The 15000-nt window shown below is 43.7% G+C and overlaps 1 protein-coding gene across 1 annotated transcript in view; it reads left to right on the top strand.

Moving 5' to 3' along the window:
• The window catches only part of cspg5a (chondroitin sulfate proteoglycan 5a), a 57728-nt gene that overhangs the window by 12224 nt on the left and 30504 nt on the right, over positions 1 to 15000 (top strand). Inside the window, exon 2 of the mRNA XM_071524931.1 lies at positions 8572 to 9580. Within this exon, the coding sequence (XP_071381032.1) occupies positions 8572 to 9580 (1009 nt within the window). The remainder of the gene's footprint in view (positions 1 to 8571; positions 9581 to 15000) is intronic.

The following is a 15000-nucleotide window of genomic DNA, read 5'->3' as shown; positions in this document are numbered from 1 at the left end:
GGACGGACTGCGCTCTGCACCGTAAACACAAAGCCAGCGTTCAGGACAAAGACGGCATTTGTTATCTTCCTACTCTGGACATGGCTTCAGGGCCGATGGCTGCCCTCCAGACCAGGGGCTTAATCAACCACAGTCACAACAAACTCACACATTTCAAAACTAACTTGTTCATTCATTCTCTGTTGTCATCGCGTGACACAGAAGCAGCGCACTAGTTCATGGTGCAAGTGTGATTCTTCATTCAGTTTCGCTCAGCACTTCATTAGTAGCTCAGTTGCTGAATCTGGTGATATTGAATACAAAACTGTAATTTCCACAAAGGTGAATCAAATCAACCTGTCCTGAATCAATTGATCAAAAATGCATCGGTAACACTTTACAATAAGGGTGCACTAAGTTAAGGGTTAGTTAATGCTTAATAAGTGTTAGTTAATGCTTAATAAACATTAGCTAACCCTTAATTAACAGTTAACTAATGTATATAATATATATCTCAATAATATTAAATAATGTATAAATTAATACTTTAGTTAACATGAATACCATTAGTAAATGATTACCAGACACATTAGTTAACTGTTAATTAAAGGTTAGTTAATTCTTATTAAGCATTAACTAACCCTTAATTAATGTATCCTTATTGTAAAGTGTTACCAATGCATTTTTCAGTAAGCATTGTTATATTGCTTACTGAAAAATTCAGTTTTTGCAGATGTGTAATTAGTGTCCAGTTTTATCACAACCGCTTTCTTTCTATTTCTGAACGCTGACACAACACGACTGATTTCCCCTGACAAGCAGCAGTTTTTTTACCAGCATATTTACCAGCATATGAGTCAGTTGGCTCATCATGCAAATGAATTGCTCTCATGCATGGCCTTGCTATGTTGGTGAATCAATTCTTCCCTTTGGTGGCTCAAATTCCCTCCTCATCTCTTTTCAAAGCAGTTTTCTGAGCTTCACCATGTTGTTCCTGTGCCATGTGTCATATATCGACTGTGAAACTAATGTCACCCGAGACAAATTCATGTGCATTTATCATACGTAAAAATTAAAGTAAATCTGATCTTGAATCGTGCGCCATTTGAAGTCCGCTGAGAGTATCCAGCTACGAACCTTTTATGTAAGTGAATTAAAAGCCTGTGTTCCTGTCCCGGGACCGCAGGGCGAGAAAGACGGTTCTGCACCTGAAAGGCCAGTTCGTCTCCATCAGCAGCCGTGTGCTGAGTGCTGCTGAAGTGTCCTTGAGCAAGACAGTGAGCTCCTGCCTTCTGTCTCATTATAAGTCGCACTGATGCATTTACTGTCCACTAAAATGCCTAGAAAATTGGAAATTGGAAATCTTTTCCCTTCGAGCGTAATTTCAAGTAAACCTAAAAATACTCAACTTTTCTTTTCATAATTATCTTTAGACAGATTATTGTAGTTTTTACATAAAAGATTGGAGCTTCTAGAAAAATGCTAATTATGAAAGTATGAATGTCATAATCAGAGCCTGTGTATGGGTGAGACGGCCGAACCTGTCTCACCTCCTCCGCGTCTCTCTGTTGAGGTGCTACAGTGCCGCCATGCTGCGACTGAGCCAGCTGCCCGTCAAAAGGCTCCTCCTCATTAATCCAATTAGGCTAACGAGGCGCGCCGGTGAAAGGGAGACAATTTTAATTGAGGCTCACTCCAGAGACGCACCGGGAAGCTGACACACTGTAGTCTCCTATAGCTAACTGCCTGAGAACAGTGTGTGAGTGTGTGTGTATATTTATAATGATAATAACAGTAATGATCTTTATATATATTGTATATATGTAGCAGTTATGTGTGTGTCATGACTACAGCCTGGTCTCTAAACAAATCTTTAAATGCAAATATGTGCACGAAAAATTAGAGAATGGGTGTATGCATTTGCTTTCAATGCTGGCAACCCGGGTTCAATTCCCAGCAATTTCTACTGTGAGTGACATTTTCATTTTTAGTTAGTAAGTTTTTCTTATTTAACCATGCCCAAAGCCTTTCTCTAACCTTGACCAAGTTGTTTTAGTTGCCTAAACTTAACTATTAGCCAACTTTTAGCTGAAAATGCCGTGTCCAGTTCTTAAACGTAATTTTCACAATTCGTTTCCGTAGCACATAAATCTACATTTCCGCAGATTTCCACAGTGGTTTGTCAAGTTTTCACCTTAACACGTGATAGATGTGGATTCTCTAAGACATACTCTGTTGAAACCAACACATTACAGCTGTAATTTTTTCAAATATCTGTGTGAAAACCATTATAAAATATGAGTTAAAATTGACCCTTTGGCAGTTTTAGGAGGCAGTAGTATGTTGGCTGTTGTGCAGGGTGGAAACTCGTCTGCATGTCTTTTCTTGCTGTTCCATGGTGACAGCTATAGGTGACGTTCCTGTGTACGAGGCTCGGTGTGTGTTGCCTCTGACACCAGGATCAGCAAACCGTGACACTGCCAGGTTGTGTGTGAAAGCAGAATGGGATTTGGTGCCGCTGATAGTAAACAGCAGACAGCAGATCCCAGCGCAGTGTTTCCCCTCAGCTACAGCCAGACTGTCTGGTTGGGAGTCAAAGTCTAAATGTTTTTGATAAGCTATGAAAGCATCTCCCATCCCCTCTCTCTCTCTCTCTCTCTCTCTCTTTCTCTCTCTCCCTAGCAGCCATTTGGTTTGTAGACAGTACAGTTTGTATTCATCAGGCTTGTTGGAAGAGGAGGAGGAGTTGGCAGCGCTGAAGGCTGACTGGTCTTCCCTGGAGATTCACCCAAACACAGCATTCATCTGGACAAACCGTCACTTAATGAGTGTGTCACAGTCAGATGTGTGTGTGTAGTATACTATGTGTGTGTGTGTGTGTGTGTGTGTGAGTAAGAGAGAGAGAGAGAGATAAAGCAAGAGAGAAGGGGAATATCAGTATGTGTGCTCTGTACGGTTATGTGTGTGTGTGAGAGAGAGAAGGGGAAGTGTCAGCCTCTCTGTATGCGCTGTGTGTTTGTGTGTGTGTGTGTGTGTGTGTGAGAGTGTGTGTGTGTGTGTGTGAGAGAGAGAGAAACGGACGTTTACAGTCTTAAATCTTAATTTCCTGGTGAGCATTAAGCGTTTTGTGTTTAAAACGGCTGTGTGTAGTTGTAGTAAATCCTATTCTTTTATGTGTGTGTGTGTGTGTGTGGGTGGGTGGGTGCTTCTGTGTGTGTGTGCGTGTGTGTGACCGTGGTTTTGGCATAGTACCCCTGGCTGCTCAGATGATGTGTTAAACAGCAGTGGATTGTGGGACTGCTGGAAGGATTAGCCTCAAATCGACCCTGGATTCAAAGACGCAGCTCTCTGCTGCCGCACCACAAAACAAACTTTCAATAAACCGAAGACTTCCACCTGCTGAAATGACAGATAAGTCTTCATTAGCATGCATACACTACCAGTCAAAAGTTTGGACACACACATTTTTCTTTATTTTTACTATTTTCCATGTTTTAGAATAATAGCAAAGACATCCAAACTATGAAATAACACAAATGGAATTATGCAGTGACCAAAAAAAGTGTTAAACAAATCAAAACTGTCTTATATTTTAGATTCTTTAAAGTAGCCGCCCTTTGCCTTGATGGAAAGGCAAAAGGCTTTGGAAAGAAATTCATACACAGGCATCAACTTCGCTATTTATATTTGTCTAAGAAACACATTTGAAGCATTTAAGCATAAGCCTTTAGATCAAAAGATTTATTTTAGCAGCTGGTGGTGAAATGCCTTGCTCAGCGGCACTCTGGCAGCAGATGTTGAGGGAGCAGCGGACTGACTTTCCCAGCCCAGATTTACCGCTGACATGTTGCTGTCATTACACTGAAGAGACTAACAAATTTATTTAAAATGGAAAATAGACGCGGCTCCAGTGTCTCCTCTGTAATTTCATGTAGCAGCGGTCCATATGCATTAGATTTAGTAAATTTGTGTTTGAGTATCGCACAACAGAGAGTGACACAGTTACTGTTAAGGGAAAAATCCACCCTAAAACACTTATTTCTGGCCCCATTTTGTTATCCGGTGATGTATTTTTCTTATTCCCACAGATACCCGGTCAAGTTTAGATGATGTTCAGATATTTCCAGCAGCTACAATGGAGTTTGATATCAGAAAATGTTTCAGGATCTAAAGCATCAGCGGTAAACGTCAGGTTTTGGTGTCAGTCCCTCAGAATCCAAGAGCGAGGGCTTCTTTCTAGAGCCGCCATTTTGCACCAAGAAACGTTCAACAATCATACAGGGAGAGATCCATCATAGGAGAGGAGAGAGACCGATTTCTCCACCCACAGGAGCAGGAGAGAGACCAGAATGCAATGCAGCTACAAGACATGTGTTTAGAGCGGTGGTTCTCAACGTGGGGTCCAGGGACCACCAGGGGGGCCTTGAGGGGGTTCCAGGGGGTCCCCAGCAAATTGATGAATTGTTAAACTTCAGCATTATTTCATTTACAAGAAGTTAACACAGTTAGAGAATGTAGAAGAATGACTGTTTTGATCGTAGTTTCTCTGTTATCTCTCTACCTACAATACAGATAGTCCATGGGAATCTGGACAAAATCATATCCAACAATAAAAAATATTCTCAGATTTGAGTTTGAGAGACAAAATCTCATCAAAGAGGGTTCTGTGGCTCTAATGTGGAATAAATTAGGGTCCTGGATATGAAAAAGGTTGAGAATCACTGGTTTAGAGTAAGGGGAAACTGGAAAATCTCTCTCTCTCTCTCTCACTCTCTCTCTCTCTCTCTCTATATGCTATTGCTACCTACATGTAAAACCCACAGTTGAACAAGTTCTCTGGGGGTTGTTGAAAGGCGTTGTGGGAAATGTAGGAAATCACTAACTGTAGTAGAAGTAGACGAGGCAGGTTGAGGGAAAAAAGTGGGTTCACCGAAAAAGTAAATTACAACACTTCATCAAAAAATAACTCCTGGAATGCGTTGAACATCACAGATTGATGAGATCTATCTGAGTGTGGATTCTGCCTTTAAGGCCGTCTCTGTTAAGTTGTATTGGTTTCCTGGTTGTTTTGCTGCAGCTTTTAAGTGATGAAGTTATTAGATTGTGGTTCATGACAGTACTGGATTACTATCTGAGGGCGTGTAGATTGTTTTTGGCTGTTCGTCCCATAACCAGACATCACGTCATGGTTTGTCATAAAACTTCGGTTGAGATCATAAAAAATAATAAACTCCTGGCCATCTAAGTGGAGCCTCGCTGGGTGACATTTAGAGATGAACAGATTAAATCACACAGGGTCGTGATCTGAGCTGCAGCCACATCAGCCAAGATCCCCACTGATATCCTCACATATGCCATTTGGTGGATGCTTTTATCCAAAGCGCCTTACAGGACCGTGAGCACGCACGCATTTATCCTTGGGTGGGAATGGAACCGTCAACCCCGGCAGTGTCAGTGCCTCGCTCTGCACAGTCAGATACAGGCCAAACACATGATGAGATATCCAGACAATTATTCATACCTTCTGTTCCAAACAAGCTGGGATCTTACAGGAGAATATTACGGGAGTGAACCTCCTGCAGTAATAATAATAAACTTTATGTATAAAAAAAAACAAAGTTAAAAAGTGCTTCACAACAAGGAGCCAGTGCAATAAAACGTGCAAATAAAACAGCACTGTAAAAACAACATAGCAAAGAGATAAAAACGCAAACCACAATAAAATATATAAAAAATCTAAAATTCAATAACGAGTAAGGCAACTCGGCTAAAATCAGACCCGGATCCAAAATTGATCAAACTTCTAAGAATAAGAGCGCTCATCTAGGATCGGTGGTTAAGTCACATGACCTTATACTCTTTGCTGTGACTTAAACGCCAATCTGGTCTCAGATCAGCGCTCCTACTCTTAAGATGCTTGATAATTATGGACCCAGGATTAAAGGTAAGCTTTCCGTACGTCTTAAGAAGCGATTTAAAAGATGACACTGACTTAGCTAGCCTGATCTCCTCTGTTGGTAACACTTTACAATGAGGGTCACTAAGTTAAGGGTTAGTTAATGCTTAATAAGCATTAAGCATTAACATGATCACCATTAGTAAATTACACATTAGTTAACTGTTAATTAAGGGTTAGTTACCCTTAACTTAGTGACCCTTATTGTAAAGTGTTACCCCTATGTTGTAGGGTCTGTGATGTCCCATATGTGTGATACAAAAATGAGATTGGAAGAACACACATTTGTATTACTTTTCAACAACTTTTTAACATATAACACATTGCTGCTAACACACAGTTTTCTTTTTTAAGAGTGTAGGTGACGCAGTGACATTTGTTAGTGATGATTTCAACACAATATTCTCAATATTCAATATGACAACTGGCCAACTGTTGTTTGTTTGTTTGTTTGTTTGTTTATTTAAGGATCCCCATTGCTGTGATGCCGTGGCAATCAGCTAATCTTCCTGGGGTCCACACCTGACATAATTTACATAATACATTACATGATAAACATTAAATTACATTAATATACACTAATATACATTACATCAATATACATTAATATAAAAAAATGCAAAAAATACATTCATATACAATTCAAAGCCAGTCAACACTGAAAGATACATTTAGGTGGAATACTAATTAAAAATCAATATATAGATAGTATTTAAAAAAAAAAAAGAGAGAATAATACAACCCATATGAAGCGGAACACGAATATTGAAAACTGGTACAGAGTTATACCTCCTACTATTCAATCTGTCATCTGCATGCCAATAAATGCCTCTTCATAATCTTTTTGTTGTCAGTCTCAGTTGCTCACAGGAGATGAAACCCTATCAGTGTTATCGTCAGGTTTACTGTAGCTGAGTCTCTGCAGCTGAAGTGAAGGATGCTGTCTTTCAGCTGTCAGTCAAGACAAACAGTCTTTGCTGTGTCATCCTCACATACAGACATACAGAGACTTAACAGCATCTTACAATTGTCGAGACGCTCTCTTGTCTGCATCTCCCCAAGATCCCCCCCCCCCCCCCCCCCTCCTTGCAGAACACCCCCTGAGTCTCCTAAATCCCCCCCCACTCCCCAAACCCCTAAACCCTAATCCCAGCTCCTTGCCATTCAAGTACATTAGTAAATTATTCCTTTTAATCCAAGGGGGAGCCGCCACAAAGCAGCTTTCTGCTCGACTGGAGGAGCCTCCCCGGGCCGAAGCAATGGAGCAGAGAATGAGCGTAGGGCCGGTCGCGTCTCGTTTTGATTTGTTGTGCGTCTCACAGCCCCCCCCCCACACCCCCCCCACCCCCCGGTTCAGTGCCAGACTACTTGAGCCCGTTTGGACGATCCCTTAATGCCCGGTGACTTTGCTGAAGTCACGGCCTGTGAGCTCATTTTATGGCGGCTGTGTGAAAGCCAGGCTGGAAAATGTCTTTGGAAAGACTTTACTAAACTGATTTGTGGTTGTGTATATATGCATGGTATATTTATAGTCCAGATACAAACAACATCCAGCAGCCAAATGCGTTGTATTGCAGTTTTTATACCTGTCACTGCAGGGTCAGAAATTAACTTCTTATTTCAGAGGGCATTTTTTTGCCCCCTTGATCTAATTTTTGCATTGCGTATTGGCAAGTAAACAGTCAGTTTGGACTCCTAAGATTTGTTTTAATTTCTTTCCCACTGCTGGAAACTGGTGGCATCACAGAAGAGGATGGTGCCGTTTTTTTTCCCTCTTTGTCCCCAACCAGTCCATCTTCCATCCCCCGATTGTTGAATTTTTTATGATTTTGCTTGTTTTGTTTTTTTCTTGATGCAGTGGTTTGTGTGGGGTCAGCATTTTCTTCTGCTGCTGGCTGCCTGGTGCCACATTTTCTCCTGCTTCAGGCTGCCTACTCGTTTGTTTTCTGATCAAAAAACGCTCCATTTTTATCACCCAGAACACACTGGAAAGAATCATAGGCTTCCACAAATCACCTACAGTGGCCCAAAGGGGACAGAAGTCGCACTCATGAGTGAATATTTGACAACTCAGATAAAATGTGAATTTTTTGCCCCCTCATTTTTGCAACCATTTTTCAACCAATTTTCCCCCATTCATTCCTGACCCTGGTTAGTACACAAATCAGTAGTTAGACCCCATACCAGGGAGTTAGCTGTCTTCACTCAGCAGCAGTATTAGACACTGTTAGCACCAGGGAGCAAACCAGCAACCAACAGGCGCCTCCCTAACCAACCCTCCACCCTGGGTAGAGGATTGTTTGTCCTGAGCAGATCAATACAAACTGTGGTCCGTTTTCAAAGCAACATCATTCTTCACTTCTAGTTAAATGTGCTATAATTCCCTTGACACTTTTGCCGTTTTTTTTCTTCATTCAGACATTAGGAAAGCTAATAGAGACACAGGAGAGAAGTTTGAAGTGGAATTTGATCCATTTGATTGTAGTGGTGGCGGTCCACTACTCTGCACCTGTAAATATGTAAATATGATAAATTTAGGTTGACTAGATAAGAGGAAACCAGACCACTGACTACCTTATTTCGACTCTGAATACTTTTTCAGTTGTTACATTGAAACCTTTTTTCTATGTTTGCAGGGAATGCTGCTGGGACCAACGCCACTGAGCCGGAGAGCACGGCCAACGTTACCTCCCTGCTCAGCGAGGAGGAGGGGCCCGTCAAGGACAACGAGGCAGTCGTCGCGGTAACCGCGGTGTCCGCGGTGACCGGCTCCGCCGGTCCCGGCACGGTGGACTCCGTGACCCTGAGGGCGGGCCGAATCCCCCGCTCCGGCGAGGACGAGGAGCAGAGCAGCGGCATGTTCGGAGAAACGGTGGTGCCCGCGGTGGAGGAGGTGGGCGTGGCGGCTCCGCCCCAGCTCAGCCCCGATTCCGCCGAGACGGAGCACCTGCTGCCTAGCAACCCGCGCATACAGGAAGTGATGGAGGGAGAGGACGAGGACGAGGAGGAGGAGCGTCCGCCCCACACCGACCCGCCTTGGATCAACGCTAAGGACACAGCGGTGTTCGACCTGGACCGCCTCTCCACCACCACCGCCCCGCCCTCGTCCGCCGCCAACCCCTCCCACCCCGATGTGCTCCACGTGGACTTCTTCGACCCCTCGTCCCGCGGCCGCGGCCTGGACCTGGCCCCGCCCTCTCCCTCATCGCCGCCCCACGAGCTGCAGGGCGGCGACCCGACCTCCTGGGCCATGCTGGATAACTACGACTACCTCACGCCCTTCGAGGACGGCGTGTCCCCCACCGCCGACGAGTACAGCTACAGCACCACCACCGACACCTACGAGAGCGACGAGGACCTCCGGCTGTCCGCCGGCTCTCCGGCTCGCTCCAGGCCCCGGGTCCCCAGCTCCGGCTCCTTCGACCCGGACGCGGCTCTGCCCGGCGGGGGAGTTTCGGCGCCGGACGGCCCCGCGGCGGCTCCTCCGCCCGCCTCGCCGGTGGACGGCTCGGACGGGATGGGCGGATGCCGCGTGGGATACCAGATGCAGAACGGAAGCTGCCGCTCGCCCTGCGACGCTCTGCCCAGCTACTGCTTCAACGGGGGACAGTGTTACCTGCTGGAGGGCATGGGAGTCTTCTGCAGGTATGACAAGGCACAAACACAAACACACATACATGTACACACACGGACACACACATACACAGACATATTCATTATATACACAAACTAGCCATAACCACCGTGCAACATAGAGGCATTGGAGAGGCAAAACATCTGCTGCTATTTTGCAGCTTCTCCAAGGAGCAGGGATCGTAAAAAGAAGCAAAGAAATGAAAAAAAAAACAGCTAGAGTACTCTTAGAGAACAATTGACGGTTTTAATATAAAAAAAAAAAATGTTTCAGCTGCAATAGCCTTTATCAGGGTTACAGGCTTGCATGCATAATCAAGAATAAATATATTAAATGACCAAAATATGGCCAAAATAGCCACCTTAGGGCCCATAGAGGGAACATAAAATCTCATCTCACAATTCTTTAAAATTAGATTCAGTTAATTGAATTCTTAAATTCTGGATGTTAGTGAATACATCTATTGCTGACTGCATGCAGTCCTGTAACCCAGACCAAAGGTACTGCAGCATCCAGCCATTAACATCTCAGCAAACAGCTCCAGCCAGCCACAACCCATAACCATAAATCACCTTAAAAGCTCACCACACAGCATTACAATCATAACAAATAGCTCATAACAGTCAACAATATCAATTTCAGCCCACTAAGTGTGATTGTGTATCACCGCGTCACATGAATAGAATCAAACCTTTTGAATGAAAAGTCCCTTAGCATTCCAATACAAAAACCTGCAGGATTGCTTCCAAAACAGACCAGGATCCAAAGCATATTTTGGCACCAATCCCTCATAATCCTGTATTATTGAACATTCCTGGTATAAAGGCCTTTTCTGTCTCTCAACCCTGTTTGACTCTTTAGTAATGAATATTGAAAATGAAAATGAGAATTCAGTCATTATCTACTCACCCACGCATGTAAGTGGAAACTCCATTGAAGTTGGTAGGACACCAAACACAGAGTGAGTTAGACTCTGTGGTTCTGTCTCAGCTTTCTCCCAAACTACTGAAGTTAACGGAGCGTCTTCTTACAGCTCCAAAAAAAAGTATAAAATGTCCATCAAATTTCTCCAAACAGCTCATGCAATAGTTTTGTAGCCAAACTATTGCATTGTGGGTCCAAAAGTCCTATACTGACTTCATTATATCCTATATTTTCCTGACAATGCTTTGGTCGACTGTTGGCACATTCTAGAAAAAGCATTGTCAGTGAGGAAAACGTAAGAGATAATGAGGTAAATATTGGACGTTTGGACCCATAATGCAAATGTTTGGCTAAAAAACTCTTCCTGCATCTGCTTTTTGGATAAATTTGGAGGCTGGGAAAAGTGTGTTTGGTGGTCCTACCAACTTCAAAGGAGTTTCCACTGAATGGGAATGAGTAGATAATGACTGACTTTTCATTTTGGGGTGAACTACTCCTTTAATAGGCTCTCTGAAGGGAAAATAAACTTCTCCTCGCTCAGTGCAGTGAATGAGGCTGAGCTAGACAGTGAAATACAGTAGATGAGAGTAGATGAGATTCATGGCTTTCTGGTTCCTGAGTAGAAACATGTGGAGTGGAAAAGCTCGGAGCTCCAGTATAAGGAATAGAGAGCAGCGTGTGTTATTGGTTTCTTTTTTTACAAGGGAGTTTTATGAGGGAACGTCCCTTGTTCTGCCAGGCCATATTCTACGATTCAGTTTTCCTCTGTGAGACTTCAAGTCATGCAAACTGTACACACACACACACACACACACAAAAATGTGCAGGTGAGAATATGTGTGCATACAAACAGACACACACACACTGAACTGTATTTTATTTTCATATTTTGAACCTGTTGCATCTGTCTGCACTCTATGAATACTACTCTACTCGCATCATTATACTGCCAACATTTCAACCAACAGCCACAAGCTAATGCCTCCGCTCAATACACGATCCAATAGGGTTGCCGTGGCGATGAATCTAGGTGAAGGTCAAAAAGTCACATGGATTAAGAGAGCGATTTATGAAAATATGGTCTAAGCCACGATTCAGGATGGGTCAGAATCGTTCCTTTTCCAATACATTTGAATGTGAAGTCTCGGTTTTTTAAGCCAGCGGCCAAAGATCACCGTGCATCTGTGGAGTGAGACATCCCACTCCCACCACAGGGATGAGGAGTTAAAAAAAAAACCCACTACATCAGCATGCTAGGTTGAGGATTAGAGCGGCCTCGGATGGGAGGTGGGGGGGAAGGGAAGAGATGTTTGATACTCTGTTTTGTCCAATAGCCTTCCTGATTTCTAATACCGTATCATTGTGGAATTGTTGTTGCTCATTACATCGGATGGAATATGAATCAATCAATATCAATTCTGCCACTGGGATCTGCAATGAGATTCATATCATCACTCCCCGTCTTCTGCCTTTGGGGGAAAATTGATTTATTCAAGATGTAGCCTTTTTCTCTGTCCTGATTCATTTTCCCTTTCCCACATCCTCCTCCTCTGTCCACTCTAATACGCTCTCATGTTGAGGTTAAAAATTGAATCAAATGAAAAATCCACCCTAAAACCCTTTAAATCTGTAAAAAACAGCTTACAAGTTACTCCTGTGGATAACTGGCCAAACATAGACAAATTGACATCACATTCAGATATTTCCAGCAGCTACAATGGAGTTTGATATCCGAAAATGTTTCAGGATCTAAAACATCAGCGGTAAACATCAGGTTTTGGTGTCAGTCCCTCAGAATCAAAGAGCGAGGGCTTCTTTCTAGAGCCGCCATTTTGCACCGAGAAACGTTCAACAATCATACAGGGAGAGATCCATCAGAGGAGAGGAGAGAGACCAATTTCTCCAGAGACCAGAATGCAATGCAGCCACAAGACATGTAAAAACTCTCACTCTGCTCTTGCTATCGCTCTCTCCACCCAAGATGTAAAACCCCACAGCTAAATACAACAAGTTCAGGCTCTTGGGGTTGTTGAAAGGCATTCTGGGAAATGTAGGAGATTATTAAGGGAAGTAGAAGTAGACGAGGCAGGTTGAGGGAAAGTGGGTTCACCGAAAAAAAAGTGAATAACTCCTGGAATGCACTGAACATCAAAGATTGATGACATCTAACAGTGTAAGATCCAAGGGTGGATTTTTCGTTTAATAAATTAAAATGTTAAAACATCCCTCTCTCCTCTTATTTCTCTTTCCTTACATTTCTCTGTTACACGCTCATTCAAGTATCACAGGAATATTATCAGGTCTCTGTGACTCACTATTGGCTGCATTTCACCGGATGCAATCACGCCATAAAAAGTAGGCGTCACGTTTTTCAAATGGCGGAGATTTTGGACCCGAGCCCTCCGCATTACATACATTTCCCTCCGTAATCCTGAGATGCAATGAACGGACCAATCAGCAGGGAGAGATTTCCAATTAGCTGAGCAGCTGCACAGATTAGCATGCAAATTTATGCGCGGTGGCGATCGGCCTCCTGACTGGAGCTGATGGAGAAAATATTAGCGAGGCTCACCATGCCAATACTGTTATCTGAACAGCAGGAGGGGGGGTGGGGAGTGGGGGGGGGGACTCAGGCACAGATGTGGCACAAATAGACAAGTAGTGACTGTTAGAGGAACACACTCATTCTGCATACTGCACACACACGCACACACACACATACGCACACACACTACAACAGTTTCAGATCGTCTCAGACATAAATAAATGATCTGTGCACTGGCATTTCTTACCTAACATTAACATAACAGACACACACACTTACTGTAGGTACACATGCATACACACTTTTAGAGACACACACACACACACATACATACACACACACACAGGCCCACAGGCCCACACATACACTCGATCACCTATTGTATAACCATCACAGATATACAAACATGAACACAGTACACAGATTTGTCCATGCGCTATTACAACTAGAATCATTATTGCACACACACACACACACACACACACACACACACACACACACACACACACACATACACACATTCCTACACACCCCAGATTTCTCCCCTGTCTTCTTTTTTTTTTTACAACCACCTTACAACAACAAGGCCGTAGATTTATGTCCCTTCACAGACCCCGTCCCTTTTCTCCAGCCGTGACCTCCTGACCTCCTTCAACTCAAGGCCATATTCAGTCTGCCACAGTACCCCCCCCCCCCCCCCCCCGCCTCCCCCTCCACCCCCCCACCCCCCACCCCCCACCCCCCCCCACCCCACACACACACACACACCTTCACAGTCACTGTCCCCTCTGGTTCAGCCGTTGTTGTGATCGTGACCCTGATCCTTCCTGCTCTTTAACCTTCATGTCACAGTTCAGTGGATCTACATAACCAGGCAGATTGGAACGGGTGTTGAAAATGAGATATCCACCATTTGAAAAAGGGCTAACACTGTTATTTACTACCTCAAAAAGAGACATATTCCCAAATTTCTACGTCAAAATGTATTATATCCTACTTTTTTATAATTTTGCGTTGTTTAATGTGAGCAAACCACCAAGTCAAATTCCTTGTATATGCAAACTTACTTGGCCAATAAAACAAAATCTAGGTCTGATTCTTCGCTATTTTCAGAGATATAGAATAACGAACTTGAATAGATGTGACAATGATTAGATAAACAACGGAATGATTTTTCAACCCCAAAATGTATACACAGTATTTTAGAAATGAGCTCTTCATGTGTAATGCCTCTTCAGAGTCTCCAGCCATCGGGCAGAAGAAACAGAAAATTCATTACTCTCCTCTCAAATCACCGCCAGAACACACAGATTACCAGAGTTGTTTGACTAGGAGGGAAATGGAGCAGTGCTTGCTCAGCACAATCCAAAAGCTGGTTGTGATTGGACGACATGAAGCAGATATTTGGGGCAGCTTTTGGGCCTCAGTCAGTCAGCAGATAGCAGGAGTAACGCTCCTCAGGAGAACGACTGGAGAGACGGAGAGGCGTTTGACTGCTGGGCAAAACGGCAATATGGGTCAGTGGAGCGCTGGCACAGATGACGACCAATATGTTCCTGTGCTGTGTGTGTGTGTGTGTGTGTGTGTGTGTGTGTGTGTGTGTCTGATTGTGTATGTGTGTGTCTGATTTACACGTGATTGAGTTTGTGTGTGCATGTGTTTGTGTATACATGAGAGATTGTGAGTTTATGTGTGTGTCAGTGTGAAAGAACTTGTGTGTGCATCTGCATGACTGTGTGTGTGTGTGTGTGTGTGTGTGTGTGTGTGTGTGTGTGTGTGTGAGCAGCTGAACTGAAGCTGCCTCATACATCAGGCCAATTCAATTACAGCTGGATGGATGTTAGGACCTCAGCGCTCTGCGGCTCTGTGAAGAGCTGTTTACTGCTGACCTCAGATCAGCCTGCCATATCTCTTTCCTGCTGGGGGAAATACCAGCAGAGCCGGCAAACTCAGTTCCAAGAT

Source organism: Centroberyx affinis, unplaced genomic scaffold, assembly GCF_046629955.1.
Source record: "Centroberyx affinis isolate AG114_WGS23_722 - 3 ecotype Tasmania unplaced genomic scaffold, CSIRO-AGI_Caff_v1 ptg001249l_1, whole genome shotgun sequence".
NCBI classification, from domain to species: Eukaryota; Metazoa; Chordata; class Actinopteri; order Beryciformes; family Berycidae; genus Centroberyx; species Centroberyx affinis.
The sequence above is the reverse complement of the archived record's forward strand: the minus strand, read 5'-3'. Positions and strand labels throughout refer to the sequence as shown.